The sequence below is a fragment of the Corapipo altera genome, unplaced genomic scaffold (genome assembly GCF_003945725.1).
Source record: "Corapipo altera isolate COAL_440 unplaced genomic scaffold, ASM394572v1 92, whole genome shotgun sequence".
In the NCBI taxonomy this organism is placed as follows: domain Eukaryota; kingdom Metazoa; phylum Chordata; class Aves; order Passeriformes; family Pipridae; genus Corapipo; species Corapipo altera.
Window position 1 is genome coordinate 88,661 of NW_020884994.1, and position 19,533 is coordinate 108,193.

A 19,533-nucleotide genomic window follows, 5' to 3' on the forward strand; every position below is an offset into this window, starting at 1 on the left:
TCATCCACTCCATGGACGGTTTTCCATTAATATGAATCCAGTTCAAATAGCAGTGCTGGAATATTTGTTCTTCATAGTTGTTCTTATATATAAAAATTGTTCTTATATATATAAAAAAGCCCAGGAAACAGTTTGCCCACATCAGTTAGTGAAGAATGAAGTGAGTAATTGTGGAAATGGCTTCAGCATTGATTATTTCAGACTTTCCTGATGAAAGGTGCAATTAAATTTACTTTTGTTGAAATAAAGATAAAAGTTAAATATAGGTTTGCATGTGCATACAAATGTTTTGGACCAGCCTGAATGCACATACTTCATATAAAAATTAGGTTTTCTATCTGCAGTAAATTAAAAAGTTTTGCTCAGCTCTGTACAGAGGTCATCAAAGCAAATTGCCGTTGTTTCAGATGTCAGAGTATTCTTAGATCCTTTACTGATAGCTTTGTTTCCTTTTCTGATCATAAGGAAAAATGCCTTTATAAGATGATGGGCATGATGATGTCTCAGATGCAACAAGATGTTGCTGCAAGTCCTTTGTATGCCTTATTTTAATTGTGTTTATACCTGATATGGTTTGAAGCTGGCTCCCTGCCAAGTCTCCAAACCTTACCACCAGAAGTCGTCCCCCCCCCTCAAACCTCAGGGAGAAGAGGGAGAAAGAAAACAACCAACTAAGAAAACCCGAAAGGAGAGAGAGACAGCTAAAGTGATATATATAAATATATTTACACTTATATTACAATTGAAATATATATATAATTTAAAATATATACAATTTCACAAGGGAAGGGGAAGGGGGAAGGGAAAGGGAACAAAACCAAAATAAATATTATATATATATATATATATATATCCCCCAATCAGTAGCCCGAGATCTAGTAACTAAAGAGTTAGCAAAGAAAATATCCCACTACTCTCCTTGGGACAACCGAGAGTCGCTCCGGGACGATCACCGGCAACCTCCGCCTCCCAGGGTCGACAAGGCCTTACCTGGCCTCGCTCCCCAACACGGCAGACTCAACAGCAGGGAACCTGCACCTCCAAGCCACCGGAAGGAAAGAGGGCGAAGGCCTCTCCTCCTTTCTTCTTATAATCTGGCTTACGTAAAAATCGTAGGGAATACTGGGTAAATCTGGACCCTTCCTTGGTTACAAACTGGTCACCAAGGAAGGCCTAGCCCAAACCACCACATTCTCCACCCCTTACTCCATACTATTTTTACGTAACACCTATGTATCACGTTCGCCTACATCCCGCGCATATATATACACATATACATATATAGTCCTTGTTGGTCTCTCAGCACAGTTGTCTCGTCGTTGGAAATCAATACTGACATCAGTTCAATTCAGTCCAGATCTTTGGTCTCCTCAGTCACAATTGCAGTTCTGATTTATGGCTGTTTCATCATTCTGGGCTGTCTCATCACTGGATATCGGCATCAGTTTAGTTCAGGTCTCTCTCTCTCTCATCTGGTGACTGGCTTCCTGTAAAAACACAACTCAGGACATACAATTAGTTTTTCCCCAAGGCTAAATTTCCTTGGGGCACACATTGGATCACTCCATCCTTCCTCATTATCCAGCACGTATGTCCTGGCCCTTGAGCAAAGACAATCCCACAAATGGGTTTGTCTTGGCCTGAGACAGGGGTAACCCAAACAGCTTTCCCTAGCATTCTCCTCAAATGGATTGCTGGAACTTTATCTCCATCAACAATGTGGAGGGATTCTGCTTGTGCAGGGCCAGCTCGATTAACAGAACCCCTGGTGTTAACTAGCCAGGTGGCCTTGGCTAAGTTCTTATCCCAGTTCTTGTAAGTTCCCTCACCTAGTGACTGTAGAGTCGTCTTCAACAGTCCGTTATATCTTTCAACCTTCCCAGCAGCTGGTGCATGATAGGGAATGTGGTACACCCATTCGATACCATGTTCCCTCGCCCAATTGGTGACTAATTCATTTTTAAAATGAGTCCCGTTGTCCGACTCAATACGTTCTGGGGTCCCGTGTCTCCACAGGACTTGCTTTTCAAGGCCCAAAATGGTATTCCGGGCCGTTGCGTGGGGCACTGAAAAAGTCTCTAACCATCCGGTGGTTGCTTCCACCATGATAAGCACATAGCGCTTACCTTGGCGGGTCTGTGGCAGTGTGATATAATCAACCTGCCATGCCTCTCCATTCTTATACTTATCCCATCGTCCACCATACCACAGGGGCTTCAGTCTTTTCGCCTGCTTAATAGCGGCACAAGTCTCACAATCATGGATAACTTCAGAAATTATATCCATGGTTAAATCCACTCCTCGGTCTCGTGCCCATCTGTGGGTGGCATCTCGGCCCTGATGACCAGAAGCATCATGGGCCCATTGAGCTAAGAACAACTCTCCCTTCTGCTGCCAGTCTAGGTCTACTTGTGACACTCCTATCTGTGCAGCTCGGTCCGCTTCTCTGTTGTTATCATGTTCTTCATTAGCTCGCTTCTTGGACACATGGGCATCTACATGGTGGACTCTCACATTCAGACTCTTCGCTCTCGCAGCGATGTCCTGCCACAAGTCAGCAGCCCAGATGGGTTTTCCTCCACGCCTCCAGTTCATCTTCTTCCATCGGTCTAACCATCCCCATAGTGCATTGGCTATCATCCACGAGTCAGTGTAGAGGTAGAGTCTTGGCCATCCTTCTCGTTCAGCAATGTCCAGGGCCAATTGGACGGCTTTGAGTTCTGCAAATTGACTCGACTCACCTTGACCCTCAGCAGCTTCTGCCACTCGTCGGGTGGGACTCCAAACGGCCGCTTTCCACTTCCGGTTCCTTCCTACAATACGGCAAGAACCATCAGTGAAAAGGGCATAACGCCTTTCTTCATCTGGCAGCTGATCAAATGGCGGAGCTTCTTCAGATCGGCTCACTGGCTCTTCTTCTTCTTCTGCCAGACTGAAGTTCCCACTTTCAGGCCAATTTGTGATAACCTCCAGAATTCCAGGGCGATTTGAGCTTCCCAGTCGTACACGCTGCGTAATCAAGGCTATCCACTTGCTCCACGTAGCATCGGTGGCATGATGTGTAGGGGGCACCTTCCCTTTGAACATCCAATTCAGGACTGGTAGTCGGGGTGCTAGGAGAAGCTGTGTTTCAGTGCCAATCACTTCTGAGGCTGCTTGTATGCCTTCATAGGCCACCAGAATTTCCTTTTCCACAGGAGTGTAGTTGGCTTCAGAACCCCTGTAGCTTCGGCTCCAGAAGCCAAGTGGTCGCCCTCGCGTCTCACCAGGCACCTTTTGCCAGAGGCTCCAGGAGGGACCTTTATCTCCAGCTGTAGTGTAAAGTACGTTCTTCACGTCTGGTCCCGTTCGAACTGGTCCAAGAGCCACGGCATGTGCAATCTCTTGTTTGATCTGTTTGAATGCCTGTTGCTGTTCAGGACCCCATTGAAAGGTATTCTTTTTACGGGTCACAAAGTGAAGAGGGCTCACAATCTGGCTATACCCAGGGATGTGCATTCTCCAGAAACCTATGGTCCCCAGGAAAGCCTGCGTCTCCTTCTTGTTGGTCGGTGGAGCCATGGCTACAATCTTATTGATGACATCTGTTGGTATCTGACGTCGTCCATCTTGCCATTTCACCCCTAGGAATTGGATCTCTCTGGCAGGTCCCTTGACCTTATTCTTCTTAATGGCGAAACCGGCATCAAGGAGAATCTGGATGATTTCCTCTCCTTTCTCAAAAACTTCTTCCGCTGTGTCCCCCCATACAATAATGTCATCAATGTACTGGATATGTTCTGGGGCCTTGCCCTTCTCCAGTGTGGCCTGAATCAGTCCATGGCAGATTGTTGGACTGTGCTTCCACCCCTGGGGCAGTCGGTTCCACGTGTACTGCACACCTCTCCACGTGAAAGCAAACTGCGTCCTGCACTCTGCTGCTAAGGGAATGGAGAAAAATGCATTGGCGATGTCGATGGTAGCATACCACTTTGCTGTCTTAGACTCCAGCTCGTATTGGAGCTCTAACATGTCTGGTACAGCAGCACTCAATGGTGGCGTGACTTCATTCAAGCCACGATAGTCCACCGTCAGTCTCCATTCACCATCTGACTTATGTACAGGCCAAATGGGGCTATTGAAGGGTGAGTGTGTTCTACTAACCACCCCTTGGCTTTCCAGCTTGCGGATCACCTTATGGATTGGGATCACAGCATCTCGATTCGTCCGGTACTGTCGCCTATGCACTGTCTTAGTGGCTGTTGGCACTCGCTGGTCCTCAACTTGCAGTAATCCTACAACAGAAGGATCTTCTGAGAGGCCGGGCAGGGCAGATAATCGTTTGGATTCCTCTTCAGTCACCGCGGCTATACCAAAAGCCCATCGGTACCCCTTCGGGTCTTTGAAGTATCCTCTCCTGAGGTAATCCATGCCCAGAATGCAAGGGGCTTCTGGCCCTGTCACAATGGAATGTTTTTCCCATTGGTCTCCTGTCAGGCTTATTTCAGCCTCTACCACTGACAGCTCTTGAGACCCTCCTGTCACCCCAGAAATTGAAACAGTCTCTGTGCTCACATGTCCTGAGGGCATTAACGTACACTGTGCGCCGGTATCTATTAAAGCTTGGTATCTCTGAGGATCCAATGTGCCAGGCCATCGAACCCACACAGTCCAGTAAACTCTGTTATCTTTCTCGTCCCTCTCCTTCTCCTGGCAGAAGGCAGGGCCCCTCTATTGGTTCTGGTCAGAGCATTCACCATCAGATCTTTGCTTCGGCTTGTCAGAGGCTTTCTTGTCATCCTGGAAACGGACTCCAGACCCCCTGCGTCTAGGGAATCTCAGTTCTCTTTCAAAGAAATCTGCATCTACTACGTAGACAACTTTCTTATCGGCTTCCTTGCGTTTTAGTTCTCTCACTCTGGCCTCAAGTCTGGAAGTAGGTTCACCATCCCAGTTCCTCATGTTTTCTCCATGGCCGCGCAGATAGGACCACAGTTCACTGCACTTAGATCTACGCTTAGGGTTTTCGCTCCTTCTGCGTGTGACGGAAGGAGATCGTGAGCGGGACCGGGACCAAGATCGAGATTGTGGTCGAGACCGAGACCGGTCTGCTGATCTATCTCTGTAGCGTCTGTCCCTGTGGTCTCCGTAGTCATCTTCATAATCAGAGCGCCTGTAAGGCTCATCTCTCTCAAGTCTTTGTCTGTAACCAGAATCAGAATAGTCTCTAGAAAACTCATTCCTAGATTCTACTGTTTCTTTTAGATGTCGCAGAACCGTACACAGCATGCTCACAGGCGTTTCTGGCATGTTTGGAAGCATTACTCCTGCCAAGGTATGGACATATGATGCAGGAGCACCCTGGATTATCTTCTTCCACATGGGCATTGTGCAAGCGATAACCTCTGGGTCATCAGTGACGGGATCGTATTGAGGGTCATCATACATAAGTTCCAGCAATGCCAATTCTCTTAGGTACTGGATGGCATCTTCTATCTTGGTCCACCTCCTCATGGGGCACGGTAAATAGTCTTTAAATGGAAACCTTTGTCTCACACTTAAGACAAGTCGCGCCCAAAGACTGAGGTCGGGTTTCTCCTCTGCAATTAAGCGATCAAGTTCACGGTCTCCAGAGATGGAAGTTAGTTGTTCTGCTTCAGCAGTTGACAATATGTGACCTCTAACCCCACGGTCTCGGCATCGGAGCAACCATGATAGAATTCGCTCACCAGGCTGACGAGTGTAATCTTTTTGTAAGTCCCAGAGTTCTGATGGGGTCATTGACCGCAACTCTGTAGTTTCCATTTTTGGGGGTGGTGCTGCTCGTGGAGGTGGAGTTCTGGCACTGGCATCAGTATCAGTCCCCTCTCCGTTATCTTCTGACCTGTTCTGCTCTCCATCTGGTCATAGGCTTTAAGTTTTGGGCGCCGGTACCCATGACTTCCTTTTCACTACAGGGGCGAGAGGTATCTCAGGTGGTGTAGTCTGGGTTCCGTTTTCAGTGCGTGTAGTAGAGCTGGCATTGGTCTCAGGTGGCAGGGTTTGAGTTTCCACCTCAGCCTTAGTCTTCCGAGCATAGTCCACAGCAGATTGATAGGCACTCGCCAGGCCCCAGTACAAAGCAAAAAACTGCATATTTGGGTCCTCGTAAGATAAACACCCTTCTGCCAGATGACGTGCCACCTCATCAGGATCAAACACCTGCTCTGGTGTGAAATCCCAACTAATGGGAGGTGTCACGCGCCCTGCCAATTTACCAAAGTTGACCCAAATTCCTTGCCATCCAGGGACTGGTTTTCTCAAGGCCCTTCCCAAAGTTCCAGCAAATCCCTTTGAGTTTTGGCGTTTCCTGCAACAAGAAAAGCAGTACCGCACCACCTTTCCAATATTAAACACCACTTCCATGGCTTTTAGGAATAGTATAACTGTTGCCAAACAATTTATGTAAGGATTGGGGCCAATTTTGATTCCAGGGACCTCAGCCACTAGGCCTTATTATAGGCTAATACAAATACAGAGCTAAACTATAAATATGGATTTAGGATTTGGTTTTACGAATATGGAGAGCCTATATTTCTCATGTTAACTGCATTTAATAAATGGCCCTCAAAAATAAAAGGATTAACTTGAATTTGTCAATTCAGAAAAATAAATGTGTCAAGTTTTGAATGAGATGTTGGCTGGTCTAAAGCTATGGAAAACATGTTAAATGTGCTCTGAGAAAACCATTTGTCTCATCCATTAGGTAAAAATTATACACAAAAATTAATTTTGTGGCTATTTCAGAAATTTGGCTAAACACAAATAAAAGGGAGACTAAAATGGGTAGGTGAAGGAAATGCTAGTACCTATGGAAGCATGAAATACTTGGCTTACAGGCGAAGATAGCATTCTTGCGGCAATTGCCTGTTACTTCCTTTTCTTCCCTGTCACTATTTGGAGTTGATCTCTGCAGTTCTCGTAGCTGGATTTCATATCTACCTCCTGAACAAGAGTTTGGGTTGGTTCCATTCTGCTCCAGTCACTTCTCAGCACTGGAACTGTCAGTGTGTGCTGCTGACCTTCTGCCTGCTCACATTACTGCTGGGCAGACATCTGGAACACATCATCTACACCTCTAGTTGCTTCCTGGCTTCCTGAGAATGGTTGAAATCACACCTGAATCTTCCTGTGCAGCTTTTGCCTTCCCAGGTACATCAATCCTCCTATAGTGTCTACACAGCCGTGTGATCAGCCAATACAAACCAGCTTCATGACAAGGTAGGTCTGCTTGGACCAGCCACTATTCCTTCCAAGGAATGATCAGTTTTAAAGAGAGAGGCAAGAAAATTACCTGTTATCTTTAGCAAACCAAGAGCAGAACATCTCTGGCAGTACTCTCCTCAAAGGCATCTGTGGGGCTGCTGGGCATTGATCAGCAGTGTCCTGCCCAAAGGCTGGAGATCCAGTTTCCCATTCCCACCTCACCAGCCTTTACTACTTGTTTAAGTAGAAACTTGAGAGAGGACATGCTTTGTGGATGTGAAGCTTGGTAGGTCTTGGCAATGTGTACTGGCAGCCCAGAAACCCCCCGTGTTCTGGGCTGATCCCCAGCAGCCCAGGCAGCAGAGCAAGGGAGGGAATTCTGCCCCTCTGCTCTGCTCAGGTGAGACCTCACCTGCAGTGCTGCCTCCAGCTCTTGGTTCGTGAATATAAGACACGGACCTGCTGGAACGCGTCTGGAGGAGAGCACAGAGATGTTCCGAGGGCTAGAGCCCCTCTGCTCTGGAGCCAGGCTGGGAGAGCTGGGAGTGTTCAACCTGGAGAAAAGGCAGCTCTGGAGAGACCTTAGAGCCCCTTCCAGTCCCTAAAGGGGCTCCAGGAGAGCTGAAGAGGGACTTGGGATGAGGGCCAGGAGTGACAGGACAAGGGGAAATGGCTTTAAGCTGAAGGAAGGTAGATTTAGATCAGATATTAAGAACAAATTCTTTAGTGGGGCTCAACTGGCAAAGGTTTCCCAGTGAAGCTGTGGCTGCCCCATCCCTTGAAGTGTTCAAGGCCAGACTGGATGGGGCTTGGAGGAACCTGATCTAGTGGAAGGTGTTCCTGCCCATGCTTTAAGATGAGCTTCCCTGCCGACCCAAACCAGTCTATAATTCTATGATGAAACAGGCACAAACGTCTCCCTTTCAACTGTCTTGACGTGTTTCAAGGGCCTCCATGTGCTCACACAGGACTGCTGTGGCCGCAGGGCTCCTTGCTGCTCTTAGCCGCCAGGAGGTCCTGCTGCTGTGAGCAGGCAGGGGACCGGTGGGGGAGCTGCGTGTGCGGGGCAGGGTGTGCGGGAGCGGAAGCGCTGAGGGCCCGCTGGGGCCGCGCTGGGGCCGACGGGGGGTGACACTGCGCAGGCCGCAGGCGGCGCTGTGCGCGCGGAGCCCGGATGTGACGTCCGGGACAGGCCTTGTCGGGCGGCCCTTTGTGCGGTCGGGACGATGCTGGCGGCGGGCGGCAAGAAGGGTGCGGAGGCGGCGGCGGGCGGCGAGGCCGGGCCGGAGGCGCCGGTGCCCCCGCCCGCCGCCGCGGGGGCTCTGGGCTCCTCTTCCGATAGCGGCGGGGCTGCGGAGCGCACGCCCCGCAAGAAGGAGCCTCCGCGGGCCTCGCCCCCGGGCGGTGTGTCCGAGCCGTCGGCCGCCGGGGCCGCCCCTGCTCCCGGCGGCGAAACCACCGGCATCGCCGAGACCCCCGAGGGCCGCAGGACCAGCCGCCGCAAGCGGGCTAAAGTAGGTCTGGGGTGCTCCGGCTGCGGGCCCTGCTGGCGCAGAGCCGCGACCGGAGGCGGGGCTCGGCCCTGCTCGGGGTAGCGCTGCCCCCGGGACCGGGTCCGGCGCGGGGCTGAGCACGGGCCCGGGCGCTGCCGGCGGGGGCGGGCCTGTGCCCGAGAGGCTTCGGGGACGTGAGTTCGAAGGATAAACACACGGGCGCCCAAGAAGGCAGTGCGGGTCTATGGCGTGACACGGTGCATGTCACAAAGGAGAGCATTCTGCAGCAGCCCAGGAACTTTTTGGGGTTCCTGATCGGATACCGAGCAGTAAAAATACTCCAAGTCCCTGACAGTGCATCGGAATGCTCATGAGCTTGATTTCATCAGTACATTCTTGTCGTTGGAGTATAGAGATGCAGATTCTCTTGAGGCTCATGTTCACGGGACTGCGCTGATTTTGCAAGGTTGTGAAGGTGATGGCCACGCTCAGTCCACTGTTCCTCACCTTCCCTCTGTTGGCTTTGGTGAACTGAGTCAATGCTGAGACTTAGCACTGAAATCTAAAGGCCATAAAGAGTCTCCAGTAATTTGGGTCTGTTATCTTTTTTTTGTGAAACTTTTTCTTTGAAACCTTGTTTCAGAAGATGTTGAAGATCTTGGCTGTGCCCACAGCTGGGGTGTTTGGCTGGGAAGCTGAAATTACTTTTCGGAACTGTTTTGTCCTGTGGCTGTGGCATTGAATGTCTAGCTTTTCAGAACCATTATGTGATGTGATAGCTGGTCATTTGCATACAGGAGCTGCTGGGTAGGTCAGTCTGGTACATCTTTTAAATTGAAAGAAGATAGATGTAGATTGGACATAAGGAAGATATTTTTTACTGTGAGGGTGGTGTTGGGCAGAGAAGCTGTGGCTACCCTATCCCTGGAAGTGTTCAAGGCCGGGTTGGACGGGGCTTGAAGCAACCTGGTCTAGTGAAAGGTGTCCTTGCACATGGCAGGGGGGCTGGAATGGGATGTTTTGAAGGTCCCTTCCATCCCAAACCATTCTGTGATTCTGTGATCTTCAGAAGCAGCATTCCTGCTTTATAGTGGTCTGTTAACAAGTAGGAATTAGTGCTCTATGTGGGTTGTGTGTTGATGATGTTTCTCTGCACTGACAGTACTTGTCTGCAAAGGGTTGTTCATCTCTTATGACATCCTCTGTCCCCATGAGCACTTCAGCCCAACATTAGATTGCCTTACCGTGAATGTTTGTGGAGTGAATTTAGTTGGGGGAGGTTAAAAATAAACCTAGGGAAAAGCTTAGGGTTTTTATGGGACTCGATTGTTCTTGGAAAGCTCTGTGAACTCAGGGGGAATGGGAGACTTCTGAGGGCACACGTGGCTTCAGATACCGGTGGTAATGTACGGTCGTGCTGGAGGGTCACTGAAACTTGCTTCAGAGTGGGAGTTTGCAGAATGTCCTGGTGGCGCAACATTCGCTCAACAGTGGGAAAAACTAAATATGCTGGAGATTGTGGAATGTAAATATTTAAAGGAAAGCAGATCGTGGTGTGTGTTAGTGTTTTACTGAATCCAGGATTTCCTATACAGAGGCTTCCCGGTGAAACACAGTTGTGTTTTGAATTGGTACCTGTTACTGCCCTTTCTGAATGATTGAACTTGAGCTATGAAAGATTTTTTGTTCTTTTAATGAGAAATGCAGAGTTGCTTTTGTCATTTCATGGTGAAAGCTGACCTGTCAGATGTTGGAGGGTCACTAGCTACTTTCTTTTTATTTTTCCCATGGCTGCATGTCAAGAAGTGCTTTTTTCCTTTCCAGTAGATAGGGCTATTCAATAGCATTGTACAAAGCTTTCTTACTTTGGAATTCGTTTTATTAAACGGTAAGAGATGCATCCCTTCCAGGCTATTCTTGAGGTTTCCGTGTTCCTTTAAGTTGGAGCAGCGTCTTTTTGGCTGGTAATATTATTTATTTTTACTGGAAAACAGTACAAAACATACATGGCAATAAAGATGGATGGGAGCAGGGCATCGTTCTGGTGTTAAGCCAGTAGTGTGACTGTCCTGGAAAGGAGGCATCCGTGAGCCTCTGTACCAGGACAAGATTCCCAGGAGACGGTACAGGACACAGATGGGATTTCCTCAGGAAATCTTATGTATGGTTCTGATCACCCATGTTTGGCAGATAAAGTCAAGTTGGAACATAGGGACACAGAGGCAACTTGTTATCCCCAGGTTTGACAGGGACATGAAGGAAGGAAAGAAAAGTAGTCGAGGTTAAATGATGATACAACAAATACACGTAAACTGGGCTTCATATAAGTAGAAAGCTTCCACTATTGGGTGCTGGAGACACTTTTTTTAGGTGGAGGTGAAAACATGGGGAACTTGTTAAGCTTTGTTGCATTTTATAACATGGTATCTGTAATAAGACTGCATGAAGTAACACAAGCCTTCTCTTTGAACTGTAAGCAATTTTGTTATTTGCAATGTCCATTTTTGTAGTCCAGCTTACAGACATCTTCAGTGCGTTTATTCTCTGTTGTGCTTTTTACAGGTGGAGTATAGAGAAATGGATGAGAGTCTTGCAAACCTGTCAGAAGATGAGTATTACTCTGAAGAAGAGAGAAATGCTAAAGCTGAGAAAGAGAAAAAACTACCTCCACCACCTCCACCAGCTCCTGCAGAAGAAGAGAATGAAAGTGAGCCGGAGGAGCCATCTGGTGAGTAAAGAGAGACCTCTTTTGACACTACTTACCTAGTTTATTAACAGAAATGTAGCAGGGCCAGGTGTGGCATCATGAATTTCATGTGTGGGTTTGATCTGGTTTCAAATTATTCTACAGTGTTTTATTTACTTGCCCCATTCTCCTGAGGGGAAAAAGTCAAAAGAGCAGTCTGAAAAAGTTGAGAATATGCATGAATCTAATTCCAAATGAAGCCAGACTTCTCGTGCTAGATTCTCATGATCCTTACTGACTTGTCTTTGGAAGCTTATTGACCAGAGTAGCCTCTTTGGCTCTCTGCTGCCACACCTGCTCATGTAGCAACATTCACTTGCTCCTCTGAAAGAGAAAAAGTTGAGTTTATGGGGGGAGATTCTATGCAGAAGAATGAATTTAAATACTGTGATTCCTGTAGCTTTAAACTGTAGCTCTAATCTTAAGTTCTGGTTGAATACTGTTCGCTTAAACTTCAGTGTTTTCCTCATTATCTTTGACAGAGCTTCACTTTACAATGAAAAGTTTCTTAGATAGGAGGCAGCTTTCAAAATTTGTGGTAGTAGCAATACCCTATCTCTTTACCTCTGTTGTGTTTACAGCTCCCATCATTAGCGAGGTCTGGTGATGGGGCATCACTCAGGTGTCTACAAGATGGTGCTTTTACAAAGTTTGGAGTTCAAGATTTTATGAGATAAAATGTGTACTAGTTGTTTTGGATAAGAGCTGAAGTCTACTAGTAGTTGAGTCTTTGCTGATTCATCACCTATGTGAATTACTGCTAGTCTTCCATGGCACTCCCTTAATTTTCTTTTTATCTGGCAGGTTTGAGAATGTAGGCAATAGGACTAATGTCAGCTTGGGGATACCTACCTTTAGTTGCAGAAAAATTATTAAAAGCCCCAGTTGTGTTTTATCTCTTAGGATTTTCCCTTGTAACCTTTCCTTGTTGCAGCTGTTAGCTCCTGCCTTGATACAAGAATACTATTATAGCTGATATGCTTGACTAAAATATTTGCAATGATAAAAAACCTCCTTCCTCAGTTGTAGCTGATGTATCAAAAATGGAATTTTAATAGATGTAATTAAGCAAGTATCTTAAGTTTACTATTTAGTTTTGCTTAGACCTTGTGTTTAATCATTGAGACCTAATATTAATACATTTTTTATTTCTCTCAGATTCCATTTTATGCCTCTAAGAATGATTATTGAAATCAGTTTGAGGCATAATCGGTGAAGTACAGTGAATCAGGTTTTATCCCATGAAGGAAGAAATGTGGAAGATAAACAGTGATGAATCATGCCATTCTATACACACAACAGCCTGTTAAGCAGTTATTCTGCAAGCACTGTATTTAGCCATCTAAATACAATCAATTTTCAAACAGGCTCTATGCAGCTGCCTAGAAATGAGTTGACTTCAGGTCATCATATAATTTCTCTATTCCTAGAAATTCTGCGATACACATGAAGCAGTAAAGTAGGAAAAGGACAAATTTTCAGTTGTCATTCCATAGCTAGTCTTGCTGTAGTTTTAAAGGCTTCTGAGACTATATACATTTGTGGATCTCTCTATCTTTGTCTTTATTAATGCAGGTGTCAAGAGCATCAGGTGTTATGCTGGCTGTTAAAGTGCATTGAAACTTGTAATTCAGGCACCTGTTAGAAGGAGGAGGCATGGAGTCTGCTATATATAAAAGCAGTGTTTATAATTAAGGGTTTTCTCCTCTGTCGCTTTGAAGCAAAAATTGACATATGCAATAAGAAATACTAAATTGAACAGTAATACTGGAATAGGATTGCATATTGAAAATTTAGCAAAATTTTAATTAACCTGTGTATTACTGTTAATTTATTCTCATTGCAGACATTAAAAATTTCCTTTCTGTGTTTAAAGCCTATAAAAACACAGGGAATGCAGTAGAGATGTTACAGGTTATGCCCTTTAGAGTTGAAAAGCCTGACTGTGCAACTTCAAAATGTCTTGGTGTCAGTGTCTGGCATTTCATTAGCCTGTTCCCACAGACAGCTTACAGTGAAGTAGGTTACTGTCACAGTTCAGGTGAGAGTGAAATGCTGGTCTTATTTGGGGTAGGTCCTGTTGATGTATTCAGCTGTCAGGAATTCCAGGTGTTTTGGCTATATACATTATTACAGTCTGGATTTGCAAGATTTACTGCCTGCTATTGCAGAGCAGTTTTAAAAGGTGTGGCAGTATTTCATAGTTAAGATAATTTCCTTAGATTATCTCTTCTCTTTTTACTTGAGGAATGTTTTCTAATAACAAAAAGCTTCCAAATTCCCTTTCAGTGCTGAAAGACATTTGTGTTTCTTGTTTGCCAGTATCCCTTCTGAAATTAAGGAGCTTGTTTCCTTTGTTTTTCTCCTCTAAGGATCTTTTTGGTTTTCCTCACCAAATTGGATTTTCATTTTTATAACTATTGAAGATTTTCTTTACCAGCTCATGGCCTTTTAGTGTGCTCAGTATTCTTACTTTGTGGTAATCCTAACTGCTGTTTTCCAAGGAACTGAGTATGATCGAGATTAACATCAAGTGAATAGTTAAGCATAGTGGTGCTCTGTCTCTGTCTGTCATCTGACTTTGTGTGTTTTTCTAAATAAATTCAGTACTCTGTGATACTCGTGTGCAGCTATTTTTTATTTGGAGACAGGGGATGATTATATGAAGTGGACTCCTTTGTGGATCTACTTCCTGATTGCTCTTCAGCTCATGGTCTGTTATTCTGTTGCCTTGAGACTTTCAGCAGATTCTGCTCTTGCACATGTTCTGCTGAGCTACAATAGTGTGATGTTATCGTAGATCAGCAGTTTGCTTGCTGCTTTGTTCCTTTGCAACTAGAACCTGACTTTCTTCCAGGGAAGGAGAGCCATCTTCACTAGCAGGCCTTGGTTCCACACTTCTGTACTCAGACTGGGTAGGATTTAGAATTGTGTCCAAGCAAGCAGTAATACTCATGAGAAGAGGAAAATACAGGTTTCTTTCTGTGAGTAAGCCAAGAGCAATTTTTTCCCCTCTACTCCTTATCAGTGCTAATTCACGGATAATGAATTCTGCAAACTGATGTCAACATCTTTTCACTTTCTTAATTTATGGAAGGCATAAGTGAAACTTTGATTGCAAATTAATGGCCTGTGATTGAGTGTAAATATTAATGTTTGAGCAGTGTTAGTCTCTTCTAGAATGGAAGCAGGTCTTGAAATGTTCCCGGCAAAATAAACACTTGCAGTGTAGGTCAAGTAAGGAATTTTATCTTGCTGTTACAGGTACGTTAGTTCATAGAATCCTGACTTTGGGTCTTGTAAGGCCTTTCAAAATACAATTATTTGTCGCAGTCTCTCATGTGAGTTTTTGAACTTTCCTGCTGGCCGACTGATTATCTACAAGTACTGACTATTGCTCCTCTGCTGTAGCTGAGTGAAAATGTCTGTCTTGTTTCAATTCTTATTTTGTTTTATAGATGTGTAATGTTATGACATTCTAGATGTTAATCCAGGTTATCACAGTATGCAAACATTTGGTTCACTTTTTGCGTCTTACTGTAGGGGTTAAATTTGTAGTTCAGATGAAATTCTTCTAAGTGTATCCCCTAAGAGCCTCAAATTGCATTCTGGCAAAATTGTCCACCTGGTCCCAGACTCTTTAAAAGCGCATTCAGCCACAGGTTAGACCTTGCTCTTATCTGTTTGGAGATGACACCTTGAACAGTTGTGCTCTAGGAAGTGGCTGTTGCACTCCAGTGACTGTTGCAGCAGTGTGTTTCAGCGGGGGTTGGTTTGAGATTGCTGACTGTTGAAGCATGTGGTTTGAAAGAGCCTTGGTACAGCAGCAGCCAGCTGAACAGCGCTCAGCCATCTCTGGAGTGTGCCATGGCTTCCTGCTCTCTGCAGGTGACAAGACTCCAGGCAAACATCTGACTGTGGAGGAATATTACTCATGAGCTCAACTCGGAGCTAGTGTCTCCTGAGAAGTGAGCAGTGTGTGAGGTGACCTGTAGTGGCTTTGTTCCTGCAGGCACTGCAGCTGCACTCATCTCTGTTCTCAGCATGCTCTGTTCCTGCTTGTGTTGCAGTCCTGTAAAGGCTGCTGTTCAGGACTTTCGTGCAGGCTAAGGTAATTCTGAGACTTCTTCAGATCTTTCAGATGAGTGCTTAGCCTTTCCCCATGTTTCTGTCACTGGGTATGTTGAAAGACTGATGTCTTTCATTGGTGGGTGTTGATCACATCACTGATCAATGGTCTGATGTGTACTTGGCTTCAACGGCAGTCTTAGTGTGTTAGAACATTGATGGTGTATCGAGGGCACTGAAGCCAAAATAAGTGGTCTGAGCCTTTAAAGAAATGTTCTGGCATCAAGCTTCAAGGAAGGGTTTATGACAAAAAGATTAAGAATAGGCTCTCCTGAATGTAAGAGGCTTTTCAGAATGGCTCAGACTATCCCCTTGCATATGAGGAGACTCGGGAGCACCAAAGGCAAGCTTATCAAATTCTTAGGGTTTGAGATCCATAGAATCTGATGGTATCCATCCATCTTGACAGTAAGAAATGTGATCTGATTATTTAAATCCTAGCCATTATTAATGAAGTTGATTATAAATATTTAGCCACCAGGAATGCTATATATTGTATACTTCTTTATTTCCCATAAAATCTGATGTAAAGCCTTCCAGTAACACGGATAACACTTTAGAAGATCACAGTTTGGTGCCCTGAATCTAGGTTCCAGAAGATGGAATTCTCAGAAAATGGGTTTAGTTAGTTGGTGAAATTTAATACCTACAACGCCAACTTGCCAGGCCTTTATGTCCAGTATGGTTTAACTTATGGAGTAAGGTCCCTGAGTTCTCCTCTTTCCTTCCACAGGGCAAGCAGGAGGACTTCAAGACGACAATTCTGGAGGGTATGGAGACGGCCAAGCATCAGGTGAGGGTGGCGTTTGATGCTTGCCACTGAGTAGCAAGAGCCGCCAAGTTAGGGATTGATGCTTGCAAGTGCGCATGGGTGTGGTTGTCCCAAATTTAGCAAGAGATGTAGGAGTTGTGTACCCACCTGTTTAAAAAGTGTGGAGTATTTTCAAATTTCAGTTGAGGACTATAACAACTGTGGAAAAGGGCGCTAGCTAACCTGTGTTGAAATGCCTCAGGCCGATCTCTCATCCCTCCACTCCTCTCCATGTTCAGAGGAGTCCAAACGTGCAAAAAGCTGTTTCTTACCTAGCCAGTTTGTACCACCTGGACTGACAGAGAGAACCCTGGGCTTTAGAATAGTAGACCTTTTTTCTAATTTACTGAAGAAACAGCATGGAGTACCTTTTTACTCCTTTATTTTTGTCTTTTGAAAGGGTTTGTGTTTGAGCTGTGTGCCAGTGGTTAGACCAGGAGATTATCTACTGGGCAGATTCATAGTCTGCAGCTCACTGGACTTGTTTGTGAATTGCATTTGCCATTTGGCCTCAGTACTGCTGCTGGCAGTATGCACTTACTGCTTCAGTCACGGGATTGGTGTCTTTACTCTTAAGTACCTGGAGTGCTACTGAAAATCTTCTCTGCTTTTGCTCTCACTTCAGGATTAGGGTTTTAAGCAAAGGAGTCAAAGGCTCTAGAACCTGTTCTGTACCTCCAAGTTGCTCTTTTTGAAGAAAACAGAACTTCGGGATACTCATCTAAAAGTGCATCCTTTGCTGTTCTAAGTAAGGGAGCCGAGTACTGTTATGAATCTTACCACTTATACAGAACTGCTGGCTCATGGGCTTAAGGATGCACTGCCTATTTCATTTTTAGGCTGGCATTGGCTAATTGGAAATTCTGCATATTTTGCATGTACGCTTTAGAGTGTGCTTTAACAATTGTCCAATTCATTGGCCAGAAAACTTTCCTTCAGAGTGTTTTTCATCTGCAGATGTTTCAGTGTGAGTCTTTAAATGAGTAGCATCCCTCAGGATTTCTTCTGTGAGGAAGAAGATAATCAAAACTTCAGCACATGAGTTCCTGATGCTGAATGTCAGGAAGTGGCAAGTGTGTGTGCGAATGTGTGTGAAGAGGAGCTAGGCAGAGCCATTCCTTCAGTTGTTAGAGTTGCCTGCCCCAAGGAGAGAAGCATGTGTAGTTCTGAACTGGTACTTCCTGTAATGTGTTACTTTCATGGAATGCAAGCAATAAAGGTGTGGAAAGGGTGGGATTTAAGTAGCCTGAAATCCAAATCCATTTAGCTTTCAGCTGTGTAGTTGCAGAAGCAAGTTCAAGGACATTTAGTTCTTATAAGATCTTCCAATGCTTGGCTGAATAAAAACAATATATTTGCTATTAATAGCTATGCTTTTGCTAAATTCTTGTATCAAATGCTGTTGCGGGTTAGGTTTTTTGCTTTTTTTTCTTAAATACCAGTGCTCATCTGGACCTATTCTGACATTTTTGTTTTAAAGTTCATGTATTGCCATGAAAGACATGTGGCCTTAAAAAACAACAACAACAAAAAACCCCAACAACTCAACCCACTTTGGAGTTCTTTACAAAAATATTAGCAGCACCATATTCTCTGGCTGCTCAGTTTGAAGAAATAAATCCCAAAGCTTTTCAAGAAAATACTGAGTTGCCTTAAATCCACATGTCTGAGTTCCCCGGTTATTCATGATTGCATGGCTTTTTAGCATGTACCCAGAGAAGGACACTTCTTTTAGCACAAGTCTATAAGATGGAGTCAAATTCAGCATTTCAGGTCTTTAACTGGCCATTCTCTGAAATTGTGCTGCTTAGCTTTTTGCTAGCACTTGAGGATCTAGAACCTTAGTTAAGATTTGTTAACATTAATGAAGTATCAGAGAATTGGTAACTTTGGTTTGGTTTCCGTGCTCAGTTTTACAGAATTTATAGTTGAGCATGTGCATTCTTATGCAGATGTTGACACGGTTGGGCCAGTGTTAGATGGAAGGGGACAGCAAAAGGGCTTGGGGGGTGGTTGTTACTGGAGAAAGTGAAGTTCTAGCAGAGCTGTAGGTTTCTATTCCATAGCTGAATATCAGTGCAAGAAGCATTGTGGGTGTGGCAATTTCTCCTATGGTTAATTTTATTTTACTTGTAGTGCTCTGTAGCTTCTGTTACTAATTTCCTCTTGTAAAATTCCTGGATTACAGACAGGTTTCTTTACCTTGAGTCATCACACAGTTAGATCTTTTGATCTTTGCTTGTGGATGAATTTTTTTAGTTTCACAACCATTTCCTTCCTTAGTTTTTTTTCATTACCTTTGAAATGTAAAAATGCTTGGAGTGTGTGGTTGCACCAGAATTGGAGAAAGATAATTCCTCTTCCTGATACAGTGACATGTACTGCTGCAGGGGAACTTCAAACTCTCAGAGAGTTGTCTTGGTTAGTGTAATACACTGCAAGCTTGTATTTTCTTTGATATTTATAATAATCTTTTGAATAATTCCAGTTTCAGCAAATGATCTTAATCTTACTGCATTACTTGTGGAATTTTTTACCCTTGGGATGCATTGGCTTCTGTCTTTCCAGACTGAATGCACTCTCCTCTGTCTGTCCTGATCATAAGTCACTTCCTAGGACACGGGAGATTGATATTGTTCTTGCTATATTTCACATCTCAGTACTTCGTTTTGCTCACTGTGCCTGCGGGGTGTGCTTTCTGCACTCTGCTTATGCTGTAGCACTTGATGCACCTGTGTCTTAGTTTGTTACTTTATAGTACAACATCACAGAGACTGAGGAAAGCAGGGTACAGAATTATAGTTACTTCACTGCCAGTGTGTGAATTGACAGAAGTGCAGGTGCCTGTATGAATGAAGGCTTTCCCTGGAGAAAACCTCTCCTGTGTGGGTTCAGCGTCACTCTTTAACATGTGGAGCATTTAAAAGGAAACATAAGAAATCTGTAGTTGTAGTGTACAAAGCACTTAGGGAGGCACAGGAAATGTGTGTGATTGTATTTCATTACACTGCATGATGTGAATATGCAAAAGGAGAGGTTAAGGTGGGTTCCTCTAGCTGGAGGAGGTCAATGCAAATTAAACCTTGAGAAGCAGGTGAGAGGGGACAGTAGACATTGTGCTTGTTTCTTAA

The 19,533-nt window shown here is 44.9% G+C and overlaps 1 protein-coding gene and 1 long non-coding RNA gene across 2 annotated transcripts in view; one reads left to right on the forward strand and one right to left on the reverse strand.

Moving 5' to 3' along the window:
* Positions 1 to 78: 78 nt before the first annotated feature.
* On the reverse strand, positions 79 to 7,486 carry LOC113958368. The gene is made up of 3 exons (XR_003531496.1): positions 6,489 to 7,486; positions 6,034 to 6,039; positions 79 to 564 (listed from the first exon to the last, which is right to left on the reverse strand). It is a non-coding gene; the product is annotated as an uncharacterized LOC113958368 (long non-coding RNA).
* A 964-nt stretch (positions 7,487 to 8,450) lies between these two features.
* The window catches only part of KDM1A (lysine demethylase 1A), a 43,764-nt gene continuing 32,681 nt past the window's right edge, over positions 8,451 to 19,533 (forward strand). Inside the window, exons 1-3 of the mRNA XM_027666503.1 lie at positions 8,451 to 8,738; positions 11,280 to 11,445; positions 16,325 to 16,384. Coding sequence (XP_027522304.1) covers positions 8,451 to 8,738; positions 11,280 to 11,445; positions 16,325 to 16,384 — 514 coding nt within the window. The remainder of the gene's footprint in view (positions 8,739 to 11,279; positions 11,446 to 16,324; positions 16,385 to 19,533) is intronic.